The sequence below is a fragment of the Cavia porcellus genome, unplaced genomic scaffold (assembly GCF_034190915.1).
Source record: "Cavia porcellus strain 051 isolate PalLab524CR breed Dunkin Hartley unplaced genomic scaffold, mCavPor4.1 scaffold_18, whole genome shotgun sequence".
Taxonomy (NCBI): domain Eukaryota; kingdom Metazoa; phylum Chordata; class Mammalia; order Rodentia; family Caviidae; genus Cavia; species Cavia porcellus.
This window is the reverse complement of record NW_026947501.1, coordinates 44889311-44915396: the sequence shown is the minus strand read 5'-3', so window position 1 is coordinate 44915396 and position 26086 is coordinate 44889311. Positions and strand designations below refer to the sequence as shown.

The 26086-nt window shown below is 41.3% G+C and overlaps 1 protein-coding gene across 3 annotated transcripts in view; it reads left to right on the top strand.

Moving 5' to 3' along the window:
- The window catches only part of Ccdc138 (coiled-coil domain containing 138), a 58190-nt gene that overhangs the window by 20446 nt on the left and 11658 nt on the right, over positions 1-26086 (top strand). For 2 of the 3 annotated variants that reach the window (XM_063229719.1, XM_063229717.1), the window contains 4 exons: positions 1012-1176; positions 3280-3396; positions 8066-8261; positions 18996-19172. In XM_063229719.1, coding sequence (XP_063085789.1) covers positions 1012-1176; positions 3280-3396; positions 8066-8261; positions 18996-19172 — 655 coding nt within the window. The remainder of the gene's footprint in view (positions 1-1011; positions 1177-3279; positions 3397-8065; positions 8262-18995; positions 19173-26086) is intronic. The other variant, XM_063229718.1, reaches the window with a different exon arrangement.

Genomic DNA, 26086 nt, shown 5'->3' with positions numbered 1-26086 from the left:
CCACCTTTGCATAGCTTAAAAAGAGCAATGAAATCTAACATAATTCCCATAAGGTGGATATATGAAAAATGAAAAACATTGAATTAAATTGATCAACAGTGTGTTTCAAAGGTATTGAGCAACAGTCTGGAGCTGCATCTCCAAAATAGAAACTTCCTGTTTGGGAACAAAGAATAGATTGCAGTCCAGGACAGACATGCACTGGGCCAGAGTGGCCCTTGCTGCAACCAGAGGACAAAGGCAAGCGTGGAGTCTCACCTAATGGAGATGTCTGCACACATTGCTTTCAAATGGAAGTTCACTGGCACCATCAGTGCTGGCAGGTGTTGACAGTCCCTGTATGAAGCTGGCTGGAGGTCGCAGTGGGCAGATCTGCTATCACTTGCTGAGTGGAAATAGACCAGAATAGGCGGGTTTGTTGGGCCGGTTCTGTGAAAGTGTTCCCCTTTTTCCTGGACTCTCAACTCTACTGTGACCCAAATGACTGCATTTTGTGTAATAAATTTTACAAAGGAATACTGAAATTACTCTTGGCACATTTATAAGTTACTTAGGCATTCTGTCCTTGAGTGTTTCCATCTCAATTTGATGGGATCTCAAGAGAATAGAATTTTGAGGAAAGAATTTTCATGTGTATAGAAGGCTGTATTGTAAAAACAAAGCAAATAAGTGCTGTGGGGAAGAAAAAGTTTGAAATGTGACAGTGGTAGTAATTCTTTAGCCTTGGAAATGTTTTAATTTGTTAGGCTCTTAGGTTTGGTGATTTAATGTTGTTAAAGCCAATTTTACTTTTCGATATTACCAATCTTGGATAAAGAACTTCTTGAACATTTTTTACTTTACTAATGTAAGTTCTTTCAGTTTTGTGCCTTTTCTTACCTAATATTTAATGTTTTTAAGAGTACTCTCAATAAATTACTGTATAATCACTTACCAGGTTTTAGGCTAGCTTTTGAACTTTTATTAAGTCATGAACTGAAATAAATGTTTGCTTTAAATTTCGGCACATAGGTACCACTTAACGGGCAGGTATATGAGCTTTTAACTGTCTTCATGGACTGGATTTCAGACCATCACCTTAGCAAAGTGAAGCATGAGGAATGTGCTGTGGATGGTGAAAAGCTGCTTCTCAGATCTGCTTCTCAGAGAAGTGATATTCAAGAGAAGTGTGTAAAGGTTTGTCTGTGAATTTGAAATGTATGACTTGGGACACTCAAAAGTTAAAGGGAAAACTTCAGGAAGATTTTATAAATGAAAGATTTTGGAGTAGAAATTTGGGCAGTAGTCAATACTAACTAATTTTGGACTCTATTAATTCATACCTATTTTTTCCTTAATATGTTTTTTTTTTTTTGTCTTTTTGTTTTTTTGAGACAGGGTCTTGCTCTGCAGCTCAGGCTAGCAGCAATCCTCCTGCCTCGGCCTCCAAAGTGCTGGGATTACTAGTGTGCACCACTACACCTGGCTTACTAATTTGTTTTTTAAAACTAGAACTAAAACACTAGCAACATGTTCCAAAAGTGGTAAAATAATTTAATTGTATGTTAGAGTTAAAAATACTGTTAAAAGATGTTAAAAGAGTTAAAAAGATGTTGGACAATCCTTTCACATAATTTTAGGGTATGAAACATAGTCTTTTTAGCATGAAGAGGTAAAAATATCTATTTTTAAGGTGCTTCTGATACCTTATCAAAGAGAAATAATTTATCAAGTTATAGGCACTAATGTGAATGTTGCTCTTGTGATTTCTAGTTAATATAAAGTCTTTAGAAATTGACAGTTAACAGCACAAGCACCTACTGACTTGCATGAGGTTGTGAGTTTCGATCCCGGGTACCAAAAAAACAGAAAACAAAAACAAACAAGCAAAAATTGATAGAGTCCATAGCCAACACAGAAAAACTTGGAAGAAAAGACATTAAAGTTTTTTGTTTGTTGTTTTCACCTAGTTTCAGGAATGATTTCATGGTTGTTAAATATAGGGCAATGTTTTATTTGAGAGTATTATTCCCAGTTTTCAATCTTAATCAGTGTTTCTTTTTTCTTTCTTTTTTTTTTTTATTGATACTGGGGATCGAATTCATGACCACACGCTTGCAAGGCAGGCGCTTATGCTGCTGAGCTAAATCCCCAGCCCAATCAATGTTTCTTTTAATACCTTTTTTGGGGGGAGGAGTTGATAGGGTCTCACCATGCAGGCCAGGCTAACCTTGAACTGCTTTTACGGATCCTCCTGCCTCAGCCTCACAAGCGCTGAGAGTATAGGTGTGTGCTACCACACCTGGCTCTTTTAATGCCTTTTGTAGCAGGTAGAATAACGGCCTTATGTTGGAAACCTATCAGTGTTGTTTTACATGGCAAAAGGAACTAAAGTTGCTAACCTTAAAGTGGGGAGATTTTCCCAGAATTTGTGGGTGGGCCCAGTTTTCAAACCCGAGGGAGTGGAAGAAACGCACCCAGCCAGAGGCACTGCATATTTGCACAGCACGCTGATCCCTGTCACTCTGCAGCAGGGGTCTGACAAGTGGCTCCACTGGCCAGAGTCCTGAGGTCCTCAGACTTCCCCTCAGGAGGCCGGCGGAGTACCCCATGCTGTCTTGGCCACTGGCAGAACTGTCTGGCGTGAGGAAGACTGAGGCCCTTGTGCTACAGAGAGCGAAGCCCCACCCAGCCCTAAAGCCCTGCGCTTGTGGCTTGGGGCCCTCCAGGTGGAAGCAAAGCTCATTAATAGCTTTATGTTTTTTAAGGAGTATTTTTGCAAGTTGACACTTACATTTATGTAAGCTGGGATCTTTATTATACTTGCTGTGTTGTCACCAGCTTTTTTCATCCTAGAAAGCTAGGGTGATGATTATGAAACTGGATTCTCTATTTTTTTTTTAAATGGTCTTTTAGAGGCAAGGCCTCCTATATAATCCAGACTGGCCTTGAACTCAGAACAATCCTCCTGCCTCAGCTTCCAAGTGCTGGAATTACGGGCATGTGCCACTATGCCCAGCCTAATTCGTTATTTTTAATGATGGTTCATTTGACCCTTGAAGCTCCTGAGAGCTTCTGTGTGGGTTGATCTCAGTTCTTCACGTGCTGTTGTTCCTGGATAGAAGGAAACACATACAGAAACTTGCACTTGAGGACTGTCATGTTGTGTTACCTGTGGTTAGGGGAGGTTTGTTAGGGAACACCTCTTTCAATTTGCAGTTATTCTTTAGAACATTGTGAGCGTGGGTTTTGGACATCTGAAAACGCCTTGTTTTGTTGTTTCCCCTCTTCCATCCGCAGCTCTTGCCTGTGCTGACGGAGCAGCTGCAGTGTCTGCCACTGGTGAGCACTCGGCTCCATGAGCCGCTGGTCAGGTTCATCTACTGGTCCCTCAGGCAGCTGGATGCAGGGGCACAGGTGAGGGCAGCGAGGAACTGGGCTGCAGCGATGCTCCGAGTAGTGTCAGTGTACACACGTGTGTGTTGCGCGCACACACACATTTCCCCTTTGAATGTGCTCTCCTTGGAGAGTAATCTTCCCTGTGCATGTATTGGTGAGATTTTGATTAGCATTACTTCAAACCTGTATCCATCTGAGAACTGAGATCTTTGCTTTGTTAGTCTTCAGTTCATCAGCACAAAGCTGTCTCTCCCTTTGTTAAAAACTTTAATTTCTTTCACCATTGTTGTCTAGTTTTTTTTTTTTTGTTGTTGTTGTTTTTGGTCTTTTTCCTTTTTATCGGTACTGGGGATCAAACTCATGACTGCCTGCTTGCAAGGCAGGCGCTTATGCCGCTGAGTTAAATCCCCAACCCCTGTTGTCTAGTTTTTTTACATGAATTCCTGTGTTTTTAAAAAACCTTTCAGATGAGTTTTTTTATGCGATTATAATTGGTACTGTTTTAAAAATTTTTGTGTCCATGTGTTCATTGATAGAATTCAGAAATAGAATTGATTTTTTAAGATTTTTGTATCCTGTGACTTTTCCCGTAACTGTACTGCAAATTTCTTAGAGATTGCTTAGTACTTGCTCTCTGATCTTCCTCCCTTTGGGGACTCTGGTGACATGCTTCCTACGGGCTGAAGTCTCACAGCTCCTTGAAGCTGTGTCGCTGCCATGGGTAGTTCCCAGTTTCCCCTGGTCGTGCAGACTGCCTGTGTCCTGTCACTTGATTTTTGGAAAGTGGATTCTTTTCTCTGGTTCCTCTGTTCTGCTGTTGAGGCTGTGCACTGAGTTGTCTCCTTTGTTGGTGGTGTTTCCAGCACTGAACTTTCCATCTGGCTCTTCTGTTTTCTTCACTAAGGCTTGGTTTCTATGGGAGATTTTCTAAAGTGTTTATAATTGCCCATTTTATTAGGGGTTTAAATTTTTTGTCAAATAATTCTAACATGTTGTCATAATATTGATAGCCACTGGTTGTCTTTTTAAATTTAGTTTGAAATCTTTTGGTTCTTGGTATGGTGAGTGGTTTTAGATTGAAAACTAGACATTTTGAATCTAGGTTGGTTCCTGTATCCTTTGGTGAAGTCTCAGCAAAAATAAAATTACAATTTCTGTGGGATTTTTTTCCCTCTTTTTCAATTAAAGAGAAGTAGTATCCACATTCATGTTTTTAAAATAAAAATATTCTTACTATAAAAGTAATTGGAAGCATTGGAAGTGACTTTGCCACATGCTCTTGGCTAGTGATCCTGATAGTGTGTTTAAGTTAGGGTGCACTGCTTAAGCTTTTCCTCATCCAATCGTTGGCCTTGGCTACCCACAAAATCTCAGTGGATCTATTTCTAACTTTAGGTATACATGTTTAGAAGCTAGAGTTTGTCCACATTGCAGGATCCATGCTGTGTTAGAGCATGTGGTCACAGATCCACAACACTTAATAACAGACCTGAAGACTTGGGTCACAACAAAGGGTGCTTTCCATTACCTCTAGACCTGCAATTTGAGATGTTCCCCTTCCATTTGACACTCAGTGGATGGTGGATATCCTCTAGGTCCTCTGTTACTTTGTTTTTTGAGACAGGATCTTGCTATGTATTCCAGGCTGTCCTTGAACTTGCAGTGAGCCTCCTCCTGAGTGCTGAAATTACAGGTGTGTGTGTCCTTACACCTGGTGGTCCTGTGTCATTTTATTTTATTTTTTTTAAGAGAATAAACCAAACAAAATAGAATAAAGCCAATCAAAAAAAAAACAGTAAAAATAGTACAGGACTTCAAAACAAAGTAATAGGAAATCAATGGTGGCTGCTGTAATGCCTCTGTGTTATCTTCAGAACAGCTGCCCATACCATCAGACATTAAAATCAAATCAGATAAAACCATGAAAGAGATACAGGACTTTAAAACAAGATAATAGGAAATCAAGAGTAGCTATCATAATGTGTCTTGTTGTCTTCAAAATAGCTGTCCATGCCATCAGATATAAAATCAAACCAAACAGAACAAAACCAATCAAGACAAAGCAATGAAAACAATACAGAATTTTAAAACAAAATAATAGTGAATTAATAGAGGCTACCAGCTTCCCATTTAGATGTTTCTTCCCCTTTCACTTTCACAATATCTATGTACAGCTTGGATCCCACTAACTCCTTCAGTTTTTTTTTTTTGTTTTTTTTTTTTAAATCGGTACCAGCGATCGAACTCTCACAGCCATGTGCTTACAAGGCAGGCGCTTATGCTGCTGAGCTAATTCCCAGCCACTCCTTCAGTTTTTTATACTAGGGAGACAGCATGGTGTTTATCTGTGTCAGTCTGAGCCATTTCACCCAAGGGCATGATCACAAGTTGCATCCATTTACCTTTAAGAGCCTTGAGGTTATCCTTCTTTATAGCTGAGTGGCTTTCCAGTGTATAAAATAATACCTTATCTTACCTGTTCTGCAGTTGATGGGCAAACCACCCCTGTTTTTTTTCTGGTTCCCTGTCACATGGAGCATTATTTCTCTCCTTTGACTTTGACTGTTCTTTTTTTTTTTTTTTTTTTGAGACAGGATCTCTCTACAGGTTGGCCTTGGGCTCACTTTGTAGTGCAGGTAGGTCTCAAACCTGTAGTGATCCTCCTGCTTCAGTCTCCAGAGTGCTGGGACTATAGGCATACACCACTGTGCTGGGCTCTCCTTTTACTTTCAATCTGTCAGTTTTCTTCCAAGTTAATGTGTTACTTGTACATTATGTACTGATGGATCTTGTTTCTTGTTGCACTCCGCCTGTGTTTCTTTTTACTGGTGAATTGAGGCCATCTGCATTAATCGTTACAGCTAACACACACTGGTTTGTCTTTGCCATACTTTTCTCCTGCCGTTTGCTCCCTACTTTCCCTCCATTCATTTTCCTGTCCTACTTGGTGATTCCATTCTATTGCTGTTCCTGGAACTCTAGAAGTCCTTTAGTACTCTTAGTAGAGTTGGTTTCATGGCATGAATTCCTTCATTGTTCTTTGTCATGGAAGTATCTTATTTCTCTATTAGTTTTGAAAGATAGTTTTTCAGGGTACATCAGTCTGGGTTGATAGTTGTTTTCTTTCAGTACTTAAAATATTCCAAGCTCTTCTTGACTTGATGGTTTGTGTTGAGAAGTCTGTTGTGATTCTGATGGATTTTCCTTTGTAGGTGAGTTGTTTCATTTCTCTAACAGCCTTTAGTATTCTGTTCTTGTGCTGAATTTCTGGGGTCTTGATTATTATATGTCTAGATGTAGATTTATTTTGGTTATGGTTCATTGGAGTGCTGTATGCCTCACTTATCTGCATGTCAGGTCCTTTCCCCATGCTTGGGAAGTTTTCTGCTATTACCTTTGTAAATAGTCTCTTTATGTCATTTGTGTTCATCCCTGCTTTTTCGCTGACAATTATCACTCTGCAATTATTTTTCTTTGTGTTGTCTTGCAGCTATTGAAATGTTATTTCCTGGTTCCTTGCTATTTTTAAGAGAAATTTTTCCTTTTGTGATCACACTGGCTGTCATCCTGCCTTCAGGGTCTGAAAGTCTGTCTTCAGTTTCTTTGAAGTGATTTTGCCAGATTTCAATGGATTTTTTAATTTCCTGGATATCTCTTTGAGTCTGTTTCATGCATTCCAATTCTCTATATGGTTCATTGAGGGTTTCTCTCATTCTTCTATGTGCCTTTTCTTTTACCTATATCTTTAGATATGTTCAGCAACACTTTTATTGTGTTTCTCCTTTCTTTTTTACCTGAGATATTATTTCTGATATGATTTCTTTTACAGTCTCATGAAGTAGTTTTTTTTTTTACTTCAGTTGCCATCATCCTATGTGTTTTGGGTGTGCGACTTCTGCTCTTTTCCATGTCATGTCTCTTGGACTTGTTCTATTTGGGCCGAAGGCCAGAGATTGGCTTTTTGCTCCTTTGTCTTGACATTTTCCTGGGTTCCTACAGATGAGTGGGTTTTGGGGTCCCAAGTGCTTCCCACACTAGCTACTTGTCCACAGCATATGGGGATGGATCAGGTCCCTGGGTTTCTCCTAACTCAGGTTCCCCAGGAAGTGGTGGGGTGTAGGATGGGCTTCTCCAAGGCTTGGCTGTCTGGTTCTCCTGGCTCACGCTGGCTACCCATAAGAGAGTTCCGATGGCAGCCTGCATGCATGCAGGGCTAGACTAGCTGGTCGGTTCTATATTATTTTAGAGGCTCTATGCCATTATTTGTCTTGCCGACTTTGTCCTTTCAGTTTATCCTCCATGGGAACTCTCTGGAATTCTAATAATGTTTTTATGCTTTGAGCTTGTTGAATGTTCTGAGTTACCAGGGCCTGGGAGTCAGTGTAGGAAGCAGGAGGCTCTGCTGGCTACTCAGTGCAGGTCACAGTGAGCCGTACCTCACCCCCTGGCTGCCAGTGGTTAGCTGAGCATGGCCGCTCTGTGCTGGAAAATAGAGCATGATCTGCAGTTCTTACTGTTTTAGAAAATACAGTCATACTTCATTTTTTAACAGTTATCAAATTATCATATTCCAGTCTTGCAATTTATTGTTTTGATGAACAAAAGCTCCCTTTTAGTTCACGTAGTTGATTTAAACTAGGTATTTTCTGAACTTGTAAAAATATACTAAGATTGTACTTATGTTTAGCAGCATTCAACTATGACATCAACATTGCGACGACTGGGTGAAGACATATTTAAAGGTGTGGTAATCAAAGGAGTTCAGGATAATTCTTCAGAGCGTTCCGGGGAAAATAAACCAAAGACAGCTGCTTTTTTTAAGAGTTCGAATTTGCCATTGCGATTTTTATCAACCCTAATTGTTCTCAAAACAGTCACTCAAGGTAAGTTTTCAGATGTGCTTGTAGATTAAATCTGGAGGAGTAGTGCAGAGAATACTTATACAGAGCAGTGCTTTACGTTTCCTGCGGAAGGTCTGCATCATTCTGTAAAGTGAATTTGGAGACAGTAAGGTCTGTGGTGGATGCTGGCCTTCTCCCAGAAGCACAGGTGACTGGGTTCTTTGCTTTGCTTTGCTTTACTTTGCTTTGTTGCAACTCTCCTTGCATTCGTCGTGTAAAGTGAAATTTCTGTTGAGTTTGTTATTTTCCGCTGGAGAATGACTTGGCAGATTGTGGCCAGCATGTCCAGCCCACCTGCTGTTATGTAAGTTCTCCTGCCACAGCCATGCTCATTTGGTTTGTACTACTGTCTATGACTTGTTTTTGATATGGGCAGAAAAATGACGGACTCCAAAAATTAAAAAGCAGTGGTTTATTAGCTGAGCTCAGTGGGCAGCATTGTCCCAGGAAAGCAGCCAGGGAAGTGTGCCCAAGTGAGGGGGCTTCAGGGAGTTACAAAGCAACAAACCTCAAGGGAAGGGGTCAGGGTCTCCATAAAAGGCAACTTTGGTGTAGTTTTACAGGGATCAGGGAGGTGAAACAAGCAGTTACAGGAACCGAAGAAGTTGGGACAGGGTCCCAAAGGGGATATGTCACAAAGTTGGCGACCTGACTAGCAATTATACAAGTTTACTGGGAAAGTATGAGTCATAAAGTGTATTGAGTAATAAGTACAGATTATTAAAGTTTTCTGAGCTTACAACAGTTTTGCTTACTGTGAGGTGAATATTAGAAACAGAGACTGTGTAGCTCCAAAGCCTATGAAATTACTACCTGATCCTTTACCGAGTTTGTCAGCCCTCCACTAGTTTTTACTGAAGAGAACTTGTTTACTCTTGTGTCCCCTCTGCATGTAGCATAGTGCATGGCCTGTAAGAGGAAATAAGGAAATGAGCCAATTAGAAGGAATGCTTTAACTATAGTTTACAGTATTTAATATGTTTTAGGTGTAGCTGTACTTAGTTTATTTCTGTGATAATTTTAGTTCGAGTTATACTAATATCGTCAACCAATAAATATGCCCTTTTTATATCTTCCCTCTCTGCTAAATTACATGACTCAGAACGGTTTTTTGCTTTGTTTTTTAAAGTAGCCAAGCATGGTGACACACCACCGTAATTGCAGCACTCATCAGTCTGAGGCCAGAGGACTGCCAAGAGTTGAAGGCCAGGCTGACTTAAGCAGTGAGTTAAAGGCCAGTGTGAACTACATAGTCAGACCCTATCTCAAAAAAACTATATAGTGAGACCCTGTCAAAAAAACAGTAATTTGACCACTTTCTTTAGGGAATGTTCTGTTTAGTTGCTGCTGATGACATGGAACTAGTGCAAAACAAACCGTAATTCTGCCTGCTTGGTTATTCTACTCCTTTGTGCTTATGAAGGAGTAGAAACTATAGCAGTAGACTGGGTGGCAACTGTCTGACAAGTCATTTATGAAGAGGCACTGTTAGCACAAAATAATGCACCTATCTCAGAAAAATATTTTTTCTTTTTTAAATTTTGAGACAGTCTCACTAGGTTGTCCAAGCTAACCTTAGACTTGTGGTCTTCTTGTCACAGTCGCCCAGGTTCCTGAGATTACTAGCATGAGCCACTGTGCCTGGCCTATTCAGAAGTTTATGTGTTCATACACGCACAAACACATGCACTGATAAGTAGGATTTTAGCTGGTGGTTAATAGCCACACATTTTTTAAACTGTACATATGCACCAGAGATCTAATATGGTTGATATCAGCAATTCCAAGCCACATTAGTACCAGAAAAATCCTTGACCATTAATCATTTAAGAAAAATATTCAAAATTATGTATCAATATATACTACAATATCATTTGATAAAAATGTAATATTTATTCTTGATAGAGTCAAAAAATACTAAAAAGGATACTTGTTTGAAATGGAGAAATGAAACAGGAGAGAATCAGGTGTTCTCTGTCACTTTCTTTGTGCAGTGGAGTAGTGTACTTGCCAATCAGTATATGAAAATATGGAATATCAGAAAGAAATAAAGTTTTAATTTGAGGATGTTTATCTATAAAACCTAAAACAACCAATAAAGGAAAAAGTGTCGTTAACATGACAACAGAGGAGATAATACTTTGGTCAAAATGCAGAACCTGCTGATGGAATGATCCAGCTAAGTGGTGCCTACAAGAAACCCATTTTAAAAGTAAAAACAAATGGGTTAGAAGTAAATAAATGGAACAGTAAATGAATGCTCTATTTATACTAATAGAAGGAAAGACAGTCAGTATACTTAATATTAGACAAAGTAAATTTGAGAGCAAGACTGTAAAAGAAAGAGGGTTATCTCATAATGATGAAGTGGCTATTTCAGTCAGGGGAACATCATGATCTTTTGTGTACCTGGTAACATGAAGCTGAAGTGATGAGCCTGAAGAAACAGATAAATCCATAATTTTGGTCAGAAATTTCATATTCTTCAATAATTTATAAAATAAATAGGCAAAAAGTAAATAATGAGTAGATGGGAGGAGTGCTGTCCACTGTTAATAGCAGAATCCACTGACCGACAACATAACACTTTTTTTTTGTCTTTTTGAGACAGGGTTTTGCTGTGCAGTCCAGGCCAGCCTTGAGCTCACTTTGCAGCCCAGGTTGGTCTCAAACTTGCAACGATCCTCCTGCCTCAGCCTCCTAAGGGATGGGATTACAGGTGTGCACCATTATGCCCAGCTCACACATTCTTTTTAAATGCACATAGTTAGGCCATATGTTTGTCCGTTAAAGAAATCTTCGAGTCATGTGAGTACGTGCTCTGGCCACATGGAATTAAGTTAGAAGTAAATACCAGAAAGCTTTCTGGGAAATCTCTAAATATTTGAGAGCTGAATAAAATAACTTTTGCATAACTCATGGGCCAAAGAAAACATCAAGAGAAAAATCAGATTATTTTGAACAAAATGAAAATGAAAACAACATATAAAAAATCTGTGAAATGCAGATAAAGCTCAAATGGATGTCATTGAAAGAGAAATTGATGGCTCTGAATAGCAAAGAAAAAAGCAAACCTGTATTAATTTGCAAGATAATAATCAACATGGAAAAGAACGTGAAGAGTCATAGAGGAAAAAAAATCAGTGAAAACCAAAACATGCATCATTGAGAAGACTGATCCTGGGTATGACTGAAAGATGCAGTGTATGTTTGTTCTCTAGATATAGTAAAAGACACATTGCCATTAGTGCTCCTCACTTCAGACACATTTATCCCATAGCTCTTGGTGCCCCACCCCCTGCCCCCCAACTCAGGACCAGCCTGGCTCTTTCCCCTTTCTGAAGCAGCTCTGGAAGTCCTCTTTCCTGAGTGTCTACTTGCATGGTCATGGCTGCCTCAGTGTCTTGAATGGATTCAAAATATTTTTCTTTCATGGGCATTTTGACTTTGAGGAAGAGCTGACAACACATATAAGTGGATGAAGACATTCTTAATGTTTTAATGAGCCTATTAATGGGATTTGGCAGCAATATTCATTGTCTGTTTTTTTTATACTCACAAAGATGCACAGGAAGGAAACTGCTTCAGAAGATGGGACAAGAGTGAGAGGGATAAGTATGTTCAGAGTGACTTTGTGCCTTTTACTGTAACAAATTTTTAAAAGTTTAAACATTCACCATATGTTTTTATCACAACTGTTAAGCTGATAAGCCTCTGTTCAGGCTGAGGAAAAGAAAAAATATCAATATGAGAAGTGAGAGAGATTGATCAATGTTCTCTTTCAGGCATTCAGAAGAAAATGGATGCTGGGTGTGGTGGCTGAGGCAGGAACGTTTAAGGCCAATCTGGATTACATAGCAAGACTTTCAAAAAAATCAAAAAAGTAATGGAATTTGGAATAGCTTAATACGTTTAACAATTTAGAGGAATGGGTACAGTATTAGAAAGATTTAAAATTATCAGATCTTACTTATAACTTGACCATGCTCATGTCTGTTGCAGAAATTGTATTTATAGTTACAAAGCATCTCTCTGAGAAAAATCATAGTTCAAATGGTTTTTCTAGTGAATTCTAGCATTCTATGGAAGCTCTTCCAGAATTAAATATAAACACTTAGCTATAAACATGTGTGAGAGAAAGACAAAAAAATAAGTTGTAGGTTTGTACATTAAAAGCTGTAAAATTAGTAAAAGGGCTGGGGATATTATAGCTCAGCAGCATAGTGCCTTCCTGGTAAGCACAAGTCCTGAGTACGATTCCTGGTACCAACAAAACACAAATTAGAGAAGTTAAAGAGAACCTGAACAAGTCTCTTTAATTTATTTATACTTGTGGTCCTAGGGATGGAACCCAGGGCCTTGTGTATGCCAAGCAAGTGCTTTGCCATTGCGCTACATCCGTGGCCCAAGAAGAACAAAATAAGTGGACAAGTGGCTCGTTCATGAGTCAGAAGACTCATTACTATTGAGTTGCCCTTTCTCCTCAAAGCTGATCTATAGATTCAAAGCAGTTCCAATCAAAATCACATTAGGGTTAGGGTAAAAACCGATAAGTTGATCGATTTCTGATCATTTTCTTAAATGAAAGTTGATAAGCTATTAACATAGAATGACTTTACATACCCAAACAACTTTTTTGGGAGGATCACATTTTGATTGTGTGACACACTGCCTGCCTTCAGAATAGTTAGTTTTTGATGTGAAGATAGGCCTCAGCAGGGCAGACGGTTCAGAAATGGCAGCCAGCTTATTCTCAGCAAGATCCCCAGACAGTTCAGTAGGAAGAGGATGATCATTTTTGCAACGATGCTGGGTTAATGGTGCATCCAGATAGACGGAAAAAGGTGTACAACACATACGAAAATTATCTCCACGTAGTCTATATACATAATTGAGCAGGAACTATAAAATGTCTCAAAGGAAATATCCAAGACTACTTAACGACCATGGATTTGGCAGGTTTTTCTGAAGCAGAGTACAGTTACTATGACTAGAGAAAAAAAAAAAAAGGAACCGTACTTCATCAAAATTTAAAATTTTGATTTTGCAAGACTTTTTTTTTTTTCGCTCAGGACTTTGCACTTGCCAGCCTGGTGCTGTGTCAGTGAGCTATATCCCCAGCCCAAGATATTATTATGAAAATCAAAATTCAAGTCTTAGACTGTGAGAAATTACTTGCAAATTGTGTATCTGAGGAAAGGCTTATGGCTACACTATAAAAGACTCCTACAACTCAAGAACCCAGTAAAGGGAGGAAGATTTGAACAGAGCCTCATGGAAGACGCGGTGGAGAGTAGATACCTGTATGAAGATGTTCAGCATCACTGCCCCACAGGACATGACAGGCGGAAGCCAGGGTGACCCTGCTGTCAGGCCTGACCACAGGAAATGTCTGTGAGGCAAAAGCCCTTGGATCCTTGCTGGGGTGGGTTGTAAGCAGTGAGAAACCTTAGAGAACAGTCAGAAGTTTCTTGAATGTCAAGTGTGCACATGAAGACCTGGTTAATCCATTTCACTCCTGTGTATTTTCAGGCATGTGCATAAAGAGAGACTTTTTCATAACTTGTTCACAGTGGCTTCGTTGGTAGCAGACCAATCTAAAAGCAACTAAAATGTTCATCAAAAAGTGGAGAAACAATTGGTGTTAGAGCCCCACAGCAGATGCTGTTCAGTGGCAAGGAGGAGCATTGCTGACAACAGGCAGCAGCATGGTCGTTATCAGTGTGGAGGTCAGGTGACAGTGCTGCATAAGCACTGCCCTTTGACTATGGCTGCATTTACATGAAATTCTAGAAAGTGCTAGATAACCTCTAAATGGCAGAAAGCAAAATAGCCTAAAATGGCAGGAAATGCATGTAGCCCATAATGCCAGAACACACCAGAGGCGGGGTGGGATTGGAAGGAGAGCTCACAGGTGCGAAAGTTTTAGGTATGGTTATGGGTACAGGTTCACAGATGTGAGAACTCTCCAGCGTGAACTTTAAATGTATGAGTTGTTCATGTGGTTAGACTTAGCTAAAGCTAAAAAGCATTGTACACACACATACTTCTGCCTCACAGAAATTCTTTCTCAAAAAGATTGTAGCTGTTGTATTTTTGCAGCTGTATCAGTCATGCAGTTTCATAAAACAGTCATTCCAGATCTCAATGTTATTGTTTTATTTTCCCTGAGGAGAAACACTTTTATTTTTATTTATTTATTTATTTATTTATTTATTTATTTTTTGTCTTTTTCCTTTTTATCGGTACCAGGAGAAACACTTTTATATGACTTATTCACATCCTGTTCATCTATCAAGCTTGACTATATTCTCATATTTTTTAGTGTATCATTTGCATTTTTTTGTTCATTTTCTGTTCAGTCTCTTTTGTATTGGTTGACTTCTTTTTTGTTATTTTTAAAAAATAATATAAATCCTCTGTCTCTTATATTTGATACAGATTTTTGCAATGCATCGTATTTGTGGTTGGGTTTGCCAGATTAAATTTTATTTGGTTAAATAATTCCTGCTGTGCTTCCTGAATTCCCTGCTTTGTCTGTAACTTATGAAGTGCTGCAGACTCCATTACCGAGGGCTAATCTCAGCCGCATCGATGCTTGAAGGCACTGATTGTGGCTGGGTCCCAGGGGCAGACCTGTCTGGGGTCAATCCCTAGACCGTGTGGTCATTGGTAATAGTCTCCACTACATGGTATCTATTGCTCATCCTACTCACTTTCTCACTATCTTTTTTGTTGTTGTTGTTCAATTCCTGGTATTTTAATGTTTAAAAATTTACATTGTTTTTCAGCCAAAGATTCCTTTCAGCCAAAGATAACTCAGAAAGGAAGCAATGTTGGAATTGTAGGGGTGTGTGTGTGTGTATCTGGTATTAAGGGAAGTTGAACCAGAGCCATATGTCCAGTCTTTTTTTTTTTTTTTTTTTTTTTGGAGACAGGGTTTAACTGTATGGTTCAGCCTCCTAAGTGCTGGAATTACAGGTGTATACCACTGCACCTGGCTCCTTTTTTAATTTTTGAAAATTTTATTTTTTTTGAGACAGGGTCTCATTATGTAGTTTAGGCTGGCCTTGAACTCATTTTGTAGCCCAGGCTGGTCTTGAATGCACAATGATCTTCCTGCCTCAGTTTCTCAAGTGCTGGGATTACAGGTATGTACCACCATGCCCGGCTCTTTTTTTATTTTTTAAGACAGAGTCTTACTAAGTTGTCCAGCTTAACTGGAATTTGTGATCCTCCTGTCTCAGTTTCCTAGAGTGTTAGAACTGCAGCTGTGTACCACCATGCCCAGTTCCCAAAGATGCCTCTTTACAAAACCAGTTTAAACATTTCTCTATTCTGTAGCCTTTTGTTTTGTTTTTGTGTTTTTGAGATAGAGTCTTGTTATACAGTCCAGGCTGACCTTGTACTCTGTGCAGCCAGGAACAGCTTTGAACTTATGGCTATCCTCCTGCCTTTGCCTCCCAAGTGCTGGGTTTATAGGTATGTACCATCATGCCTGGCTCTGTACCCTTTTGAGAAAAGTTTCCATGAGAAGATAGACAACTTCTAAAAAGCTTTGGTAAGGTTTTTTGTTGTTGTTATTTCTGAGAAGTACTTACATTTTAAAATATAATTTTAAATTCAGGACATGAAATAGAAATTGAAAAACCAGACTCTTAAAATTTTGTATTTGGAAATATACACCTTTATTTTACCTTCCACCTCAGTGCATAAATGCACAGTTCACACCAGCTGCAGCTGCATGTTGTTGGTGTAGTTGTTCACCCTGAGTGTGTGACTGGCTTGAGGATACAGCTGTCACGTTCCTTTCTGTGGTGTGTTCTGTTCATGGCCACTGCCAAAATGCCTGTAATGGAATTTATTGCAAGGAAGTAACTCAAAAAGGAAACAGTCACAGCATTATCATGGTGTTTATAATGAGGGCAAAGAGCTGGCCGAGGCAGAGGAGGCCCAGCACCTGTGCCCCACTGAGCAGAAGTCGTTGTCACAGGGGCAGGTACAGAGAGCCTGGCATGGTGCGTGTGCCATCAGCGCTGTCGAGGGGCAGACCTGCGCACACACATTGACCGGTGAGTTTAATTGTGAGGCCATTGTGGGAGGAAGCCCTAGGGATCATAGCTGATGAAGTTACTTGGTGTAGGGATAGGTTTCTTTTATGGATAATTAAATAGGTTGTGCTCTTTATACATGTGTGATTAGAGCTAATTCTGCCCTGCCCGACTTGGCACTTGGCCCTCAACTTACAAAGATTTATGTGCTTGTGAAATATGTATTTGGGCTTCAGCCTAGAGAAATGTTCTCAGACATCAGAACACTTTGATTTGGTAAGAGCCAATACAGTGAAATAGTTAAGCACTTCGACTCTCTAGTCAAAAACTAGCATTTTGCTCAGCTTTACCATAAGCCCTGTGGCTCTGGGCAGAGCACTTTGTTGTTTCTATCCCAATTTTGTTTTCTGAGGATTAAATGAAAGAATTCATATAACATTTTAGCAGAAATCTGGCATATAGTAAGTCTTAATAAGCTAGCTGTGCCACTAGCAGATGGCGTTATGGTTCATAGTGTAACTTGAGAGTTAGGTCTGGAATTAAGATCTGTTAATGAAGGTCTGTAGTAGCTGTCTATTGCTGTATGATAAGCCACCAAACAATTAACAGTCTTAGAATAAGCATTTTATTTACTACCTTAAAATTCTTTGGAGAGCTGTTAGCCAGGCTCTGTGTTCATGGCTGGCCTGTCTTCCATGGGCATACAGCCCGGCTGAGTAGGCACCGTGCTCCTTGACCACAGGCACCCGACCACAGAGCTCACTGACCACAGGTTGGTCGTGCTGCACTTCCCAGCCAGCTTGGGCGAGCCCACACTGCTGGGGCAGAGAGAATCTGATCATCCCTCAATCCTACCATGTAGATGAGGTAATGGAAGGCTCTGTTTTGTACTGATCAATAGATTAAACTTTTAGTAAAGAATAAAAATAATATATTTAAATGTCAGAACTTTTTTAAAAGATCCAGTAAAATAGCATATTTATGAAAAGTAAGTTTTGGTTATAGTTAATAATGTTTAAAATATTGTTTTGGATGTCAAATTGGTCTTATTTTTTAAAAATTTCATTATTAGAAAAATTAAAATGAAGACATATCTGATTTATCTCTGAAAGATAAGGTCACTTTTTCAAAAATAGCCAAAAACTATTTAAAAACTTCATTGTAAACTTGCAAATTTAAAAATAAAAGTATTCATCCTAATAAAGTTTGCCAGATATATATTAAGAAGTAGTTTGTATTCAATGCATTAGGTGGCGCTATGATAAAACTTTTGTTTCTGTAAAAAGTTCAGGATTCATCTGGTTTTTTGCCTATGTTGTTGCTGATAAATGAATGAATGAGTGAGTTTACAAATGAAAGCCATACTGAGGATTGAAACCCAAGCCTTCACAGTGGACCACGTCTCCAGCCTTTTTTGAGACAGGGTCTCACAAAGGTTTACTCAAACCTGCATCTTTTCTGCTCAGCCTCCCAGAGTTCTGGGATTAAGCTACGCCTGGCTTAAATAACAAAGATGTATTTCTCAGTAAGCCAAGTCTGAACAGACTCTAGCAACCTTGCTTAATTTAGATACATTTGCAATGTTTATGTTTTAATTACAGAATTAAGTATGGTAACATTAATGTTCCTTGAACTAAGTTCTACCAAACATGAAAATGGAGTGACGTACGTGCAGGTCTTTCTCAGAATCCCTCCATTCTGACCCTAACCCTAACTCTAAGCCACCAGTTGCTGCCAGTGTCTCATCATTGCCATTTCCTTCACACTTGTGTCACAGCACAGCTGTGGGCCAGGCCAGAGGGACCCAACGCACCTCTAGGAGCTCCAAGACCTTTTCTGGGGACCGCGCTTGGCAGGAACAGAGTTTTATCCCTGGATGTGGATCAGAAGCAGGCTTTACATTTCAGAGCACAGGCTCTTGCTGCCCTGCAATAGTGATAATGACATTAATGATAGGGTGGCACTGGTGATGGTGTGGGGACAGGGATCTGCTCACATTAGCGTTTAGGTCCTGACTGAGCCCCTTGTCACCTATGGAGCATCGTGAGAATCCAGGCCCTTAGCCGGCAGGTGCTGTCATGGCGCTGTCCTTGCCAAAGCCTTGCTCCACCCTTAGTGACAGACATGGCACAGAAGGCAGAGCACAGAGTGTGCCCCACCTCGCACTCATCTCGGAGTGGCCTGATGTTTCCTCTTTAGTGTGACACAAATCCTTGCTTACAGCCACTTAGTAAATTTGTGTAAAGTTATGTTTTGAAATAGATAATCTAAAAAGCAGTAATAACAAAAAATGCAGTCTTAGAAGCTGTTGAAGATAAAATACTAATACTGTTTAAATATTTAGAAGCATGTAGTTATCAAATAGGTAAAATACTACTCATAGTATTTAAGAGTAATCATTTTCTTTGTTGGTAGAATAAACAAACTTAGTAATTTTAGTGCTAAAATGCAGAAATTCCACATGGGATTTACCCCATCATAGTGTGACACCTCTCCCCTTCTTCATCTGGGTTCCAACAAGTTAGGAGAGTGGTCTGGGCTTAGCTGACCACCTCCTGCTGTCAATCTCTGCTCTCCTTGATTCTGATTTGGTGACCATGTCCCTGACCTGTTTCTGATACCAGACCAATCACTGACACACAGATGGCTTCCCCCTGTTTTGCAGCTGATTACCTGGCCCAGGCGTTTGACTCCCTTTGCTTAGACTTGAAGACAGATGAAGGGAAAGCCTTGTTTCTGGAGTATCAAGCAGTTCCCGTGATTCTAGGGCACCTGCGAATATCCAGCAAGGGCCTCCTCTCCGGTGTCATCGACAGTTTACTGCAAATGGCAGTAGAGTCCAGTAAGTTTTGTGGTTGTTTGTTTATTTGTTTGTGTGTTTGTTAATTTTAAAAAGAATAAAACCCAGTGAAACAAAACAGTAAAGCCAGTCAAAAAAAGGCAGTAAAAGTGGTACGCAGCTTTTGAAGCAGGATACTAGAAAATCAACAATGGCTACTGTAATATATCTTGTTATCTTCATGATAGTTGTCTATTTTATCAGACATAGTAAAATCAGATAAAACAAAACAGAATAAAATCAATCAAAACAGAACATTGAATAAAACAAAACAATAAACTGGAACAAAAGAAGGCAGTGAGAGCAACATTGGATTTCAAAAACAGAACAGAAGAAAATCCCCCATATTTGCCATACTGCATACCGTTATCTGCCTGGTAGATGCTCAGACTATGGGCCTTCCATCTGCAAAGTCAACCAAACAATACAAGCCTTTGTTTTTATACCTCAGTTGCTGTAGACTCAGCCTGTCCTCTGAACTAGCTGGTTGTGGGGCTGGGGGTGGGGTAGTTCGTGATTCTTAGCCCATGTGCTGGTCGGCTCACAGGACGATGATCTGGCTTCCCTCTTCCTGGGCCCTGCATGGTTTGCACAGCTTACTGAAGAACAAACTGGCTTCTTGGTGTGTTTCTTCCAAACCCAGCATGGCTTCTCCAGTCCAGTAGTTCTTACGTTCCCATTGTGTGAGGAAATGTAAGTGGGATGATTCACTCCTCATCTAGTCTGAGTGTGTAATGCCACATATCAGAATGCTGCTTTTTGTCATTTAGATGCTTAGAAATTCTTGGTAGTTGTGTAGTTGAGTCATTAATGACGTCTCTAAGTTAAAATGGAGTCCTTGTCTGGATCCTGCCAGCATGGTTTGCTGTAGTCTCTGCTGCGTGAGCGCACTGCAGGGGCCTGATGTGCCTCTCTCTGTCTGAGTGATGGCAATGCAGAGACCTGTCCTGTTGTTGCCTCTCAACCATACTTTCTTTCAGAAATACTTCTGCTGGTGTACTGGGCTAATCTCTTAAGCTTGTCTTGTGATGCTCTGGGGTCCGTGGGGTTTTCTTCTTGGCATTTGTGTCGCTGGCTGTGGACAGTTCTTGGCTGGCATAGGGAGGTGCAGGGCCACCACACAGGTGCTTTGATTTGCTTATTTGCTGCCATTGCCAGTGCTTTTCACCCTGACCACTTGGAACACGTCTCCACATTGCCCGCATGGTGTTTTTTCATTTGTAGTCTTCCCTCCTCTGTTCTTCTTTCCTCTGCAACACTTCACAAAAGAAAAGGCTCTTGCAGCAGCAGATGCACTTGGCAGTTGGCACCTGCGGGCTTGGTACAATACAGTAGTACCTTGGTTCACAGACTCAGTTCTCTCCATGATTCTGGTTGCAAACTAGACAAGATGAGAACAGATTAAATTTCCCCATAAGGTTGACATTGAAATTGGACACTCTTTCCTGTTTAATTTTCACACAGTGCTCTTCAAGATTGAAGACAAAGCTGGGGATGAACCCACATACAGCTTGTTCTGGGTGGTTGAGGGGCCCCTGTGGGGTCTCTTTTGGTTACGTCTAATAATAACCAAACGTTTAGACTGGTGTCTTGTGTGCATGTGTTCACTTTTCTGTTTTAATGATATTAAATGTGTGATGGAGTAGAACCCTGCTGGGTTCTACCAGGGTTCTCCCTGGGGTCCTGAGTGTGGTGGCTACCATCCTGCATAGCACCCTGCAGCCTCTGTGGCTGGCAGAACAATCCTCTCTGCTCCTCTGTCCATCTTCTCTGCTGCTGGGTTTTCAAAGCTGTTCAGATGCATTTCTTGGAGCAAAAGATCTGTGTGGTGATGCATCTCAAGATACACAATAAGATTTCTTTGGATTGCCGGCTGGTGCGGGCCTCTCTATATTTGGCATGGTGTACATGATGTCATAACTCAGTGTTGTCACTTTTAGAAACTGACTGCAGTTTCTTTCTCTCCCTGTCAGTGGCAGAAAGCTGTAATTCACTTACCTGACTTGAGTTGGATAAGAATCTGAGTATTTGTTACAAAGAATACTCTCCTTTTCTTCTCTGTCTTAATTTATATAGAGGGAGTTATGTTTGTATTCTTTCATTTATTCTCTCCTGTGGCCTAGAAATGGAATGATCTGGGTAAGAGCTGCTTTAAAGTAAATGGCAACAATGTGCTTGAGTATATTTTGTAGGCTTTTTAAAGAAGTAAAGTTTAGCTGGGGATTTAGTTTAGTGGCATAAGTGCCTGCCTGGCAAGTTTAGTAGGTCGTGAGTTCAATCCCACTACCAAATAATAAATAAATAAAGTTTACTTTTACTATAAAAATAATAAATCTGGAAAACTGCAAATTGGCAAAGAATGGGAACATTAGGAAGACACTAGTGAAAAGATTCTGTTTTTTACTGGAAGGCATCAGCTGGGGGGGCCAGAGGGAACATGGTGCCTGTAGTTAGTGCTGGCACATCATAGACTTGAACATTACTGGCCCACCAGAAGGCACCAGGCCATCCTAGTGTGTCAGAACAGCATGACAAACACCAAAATGGTATAATTTTTATTTCCAGTTTTAAAAGCAAATCCCAGAAAAGCATATCCAAGAATCAGTGCACTTCCTGTGCATATTTGCTTCCTACTATTGTGCCATGAATGCTTTTTGTGGTAGTGATTAGCTTTTTATTTTCTTATAACATGGTTGGATCCTAGTATTTGTGCAGTTACAGACTTGCAGCCAGGCAGGGTTCAGGTGTTTTTGTGTTTAAAATATCAAAATGCAAAATGCAAAATAAATAAACAAATGAATGAATGAAAGGAGAAACCAAAACCCTAAGGTGATATTATAAGGAAACATGCTTGAGTCCTTCTGTTTAATTCTATCTCAGAGTCTGGCTAAGGAGCATAAGGAAGTCACTGATAACAAGGACCCATCGAGTGGGTGACCAGCCTTGCCCTCGGCCTAGGCCTCTCTGATCTTCCTCCCTGGTTGGTCTGCGTGCCGGACAGGCGTGTCTTGTTTGCACAGTGTGGCGTTCCATGGGAAGGCATTTCCTCGTAGTGAAGCATGGGAGAGCTGAGTTTTGCACCAGACTGAATGTGCCAGTAGGATGCCAGCCGAGGCCGGGGCAGCACAGCGTGTCTGGGGCCCCGGGAAGGTAGACCCGTGGTGGAGGACTGAGGATGGGCTTTTTTGCAGTGGGCACTTCCTTCCCTTCCTCACTGCTCTTGTTTGTAGGGTGTGATATTACGGCAAAGTTTAATGCTGCTGCATAGCTTTTCAGTTTAATCGTCACAACATGACTATATTCTTCCTATACTATCATTGATCAAACCTTTTAATGGTTGACTCTTGTGAGCAATTTTTGTGAAATTCAATAAGAAAATGAAGCACTAAGCCCAGGCTGAGCACAGAAGAGTGCTCGAGGAGCATGTGACTGGCCACTGGGGCATGTGGTGTGGGCATAGGGCATGCCCAGCCCAGACTCTCTGAGGCCCGAGACTGCACGGCCACCTAGGAAAGCCCAGGCCCATGCACCCTGGGCCTTGTCCTCTGCCTCACATGGGACTCCTCGCTGCTCCCTATGAGCGCGACTTCCTTTGGCAGTGAGTTGTGGCCCAGCCTATCCTGAGCAGGAAACTTGTTCTGATGTCTTGTGGAGCAGACAAAACCAGATGCACCTCGAATGTGACTGGGGTAAAGCTTCAGGTGCCGACTAATCGCAGGAAAAACTGAGAAGTCAAATAATTAAATATAGATGATGGGTACACTGATTTATATTTTCCAAACAATTAGAGTTCCATGGCTATTCAAGGTTTGTTTGTCTTTTTTTTTTTTTTTTTTTTTGTCAGTACTGGGGATTGAACTGACGACCACGCACTTGCAAGGAGGCGCTTATGCTGCTGAGCTAAATCCCCAGCCCCTTGTTTGTCTTTTTGAGACAGGGTTTTACTATATGTAGTTCAGACTGGCCCTGAACTGACTTTGCAGTCCACACAGGCCTCAACTTGCAGCAACCTTCCTGCCTCAGTCACCCAAGTGCTGGGATGACAGGTATGCACCTGTATTATTTTTTTAAAATAAGTATTTTTTAAAACAAAATTGTGTGTACTTTTAAAAAGTAACCCATTCACATAGCTCATAATTTCGAAGGTGCAAAAGGGAAAAGTCTTCCTTGTCCTCCCTGGTAGTCTGTTTTGCTCTCATTTTTTCCTTTCTAAGAATTATAGAATGCAGTATGTTACTGTTGGCACTGAAGCTTGAAGATCCCCTGATGCCTGTGTGTATCTTCTTCAGTTAAAGTCCACTCGTTTAACCAGGCTGGGCTGGTAGACATTCGGTTGCTCCCACTCTCTGTAAGTGACTGTATGGTCAGCTTAGCCATGCAGAACTGGTTTGGAAGTGGTTATTTTGAGTTTTGTCTGGAAGATCATACATTTTCATTCCTTAGGGTCACTTCTGGTGGCTATTTTCCTCCTTTGGGGAAATGTCTGGCTCTTTTCATCTTTCTTTCCTGTCTGAGTCTTAGAGAGTGACTGCATCACTGATCACCTTTCCTGGGATACTCCTGGCCCACCACCAGGGATTCTGCAGGTGCACACCCTTGGGTGCCCACCTGTTACCCTTGACTGTTCTGTCAGCACCCCCACCCCCTGCACTTCGCTTGGTGGCCTGGAGGCTGGGATGTGCCGGGTGTTCTTGCCACTTAGACCAGCGGGGAACGAGGTCGTCTGTAGCACAAACTGCCTCTTGTACTCCCAGAGAAAGGTGGGGTGGGTTGTGTGGCTGTGGGGCGAACAGAGCTCCCTGGGTTCTGTTAGTTGGGCTCCTGTTCTCAGACCCGTCTCTGGGAAAGCTGGCACCTGGACACATGCATCTCCCTCCCTGGGGAAACGCTGGGGCTGCTCCAAATTTCCCAGGCAGGCGGGCAGGCATCTGAGTTTGCAGTCAGCTGAGGTTCAGGTTTTTACAAAGTGGATTCGATGGATAGCCAGGAGAGTCCAGGGCTCTTGCCAGAGTCCTTCACTGCTCTCTTCTGAATGAGGGTACTTGTGCTAGCTGAGGCAGGTAGTTGGCTCACCAGCACAACTTTTGGCAGATCCAGTGATGAGGATGTGGCATTGGGGGCTTTCAGGTTTTCTTCTCATTTAGGGTGCAGGTTCTGTCTGTCCTGACACGTGGCCTCATGGTGTCTTGCAGATTCTGCAGACATGTGCAAAGTCTGACACCATCCTTGTGTCACACAGAGAACTTGTCTCCATTTGTAGGCACACTGAGATGATATTACTGTGTTTGAAGCCTCTTGTTACTCGTTTTGTGGGGTTTGTATTGATTGAAAGTAAATGTGCTGACTAGCTTCTGTTGCTTGTAGACACATCAGGATAATAAAGGGGAATCATATATACTGCTGATGAAAGAGCTCCAGGGTTGAGAAGTGCCCCGCTGTTTACTGGGGAGCCAGTGACCCTGAGGAAGTGACTTGTGCTGGAGCCATGCAGTGGGGAGAACACATACGTCGTCGTCTTCAGGAGAGAAGAGTGGAGAAGAGGGAAAAGCTCTCCTTGGAGGGAGGGGTTCCAAAGCTGGAAGTGGGGTGAAACGCTGTGTCTCAGGTTAGAGAAGAAGGTAAACATCGGGATTCCCAGAAACAGAGATATGGGAGAAGTGAACTTGGTAGAGCAGTAGGCCAGGAGCCATGGGGAAAATTCAGTAGAGACCACATCCTGGACAGAGCTGCCTCTGGGTCCCAGCCCTGCCGTCTTCTCCGGTGGGGAGGTGGGCCCTGTGTTTGCACTCAGGATTTAGGGACCACTTGTGTGACTCTTCAAGCTGTTACTTTTTTTTTTTTTAATATTCATAGACTGTTACTCCTTTTTGAGTAAGAGAAACTGAAGTTATTGGTTGACATGGGATATTGCTATTTGTTGCTTTTGAATCATCAGAACTAGGCATAAAATCTTTCTAAAAATAAGTCCCATATGATAGCATGTTAATATCAGAATTGAGGAAGATAGGAAGGTTTGGGATTTTTTTTGGTTTTTGTTTTTTTTCTTTTGGTATCAGGGATCAAACTCACAACCTTGTGTTTGCCAGGCAGGTGCTTATGCCACTGAACTAAACCTCTGGCCAGAAGATTTTTAAAATGTGATTTTATTTTGATTATTGCCTTTGAATTCTGAAAAGAATAAAATAGCTGGTATTTGAGAAATATAGGCATAGGTTCTGAGCATTTCAGGAGCAGAATGTGTTCTTGTTCTGACAGCTGAGGGCCAAGTGTGTACAGAGTCTTCACAAAGTGAGTACGTGCCTCCTGCTTACCGGATGTGCTCTGTTCTGCTCGGGAGGGAATGTCAGGAATGTAGGCAGCACTCAAGTGGTCTCCAGTCCCCTCCAGCCATCTTAGTGGTCAGCATTCAGTTAGTTCCCAGGCCACACCCCAGCCTTCTGCGTGTATTAAGGAGAGTCGTGAGGGTGCAGTGCTGAGACTGATTACGTATTCAGGTAATCTTTCTCAAACTGAGGATTGAAATGCCCTCCGCCAATCTGAAGAAAAGGGAATTTACGTCAAATATCATGTCTCGAAAAAAGCACTGAGATTGTCTCAGGGAGTAACTGAAGCAGAGACTGCAGCAGACCAGGGCTGGGCTGCCCCCAACCTGTCCTCCTGAGGCTTCCGCCCCAAAGTCTTCTGCTGCCCTCATCACTATAGGGGCAGCCATGTGCTCTGTATACATGAAGTGCATGAGGTCTGCAGGTACCAGTGCAGGTCGGAAGTCTGCTGAGTGTTTTTAGGAAACTTTTGTCTTTCTTATAAAAGGGAAAGCTGATGTGGCAGCCTGGATCTGTGATCCCATCTACTCAGGAGACTGAGACAGGAGAGTCTTCTGAACCCAGGGATTTGGAGCCCGCCTAGGCACTGTGAGA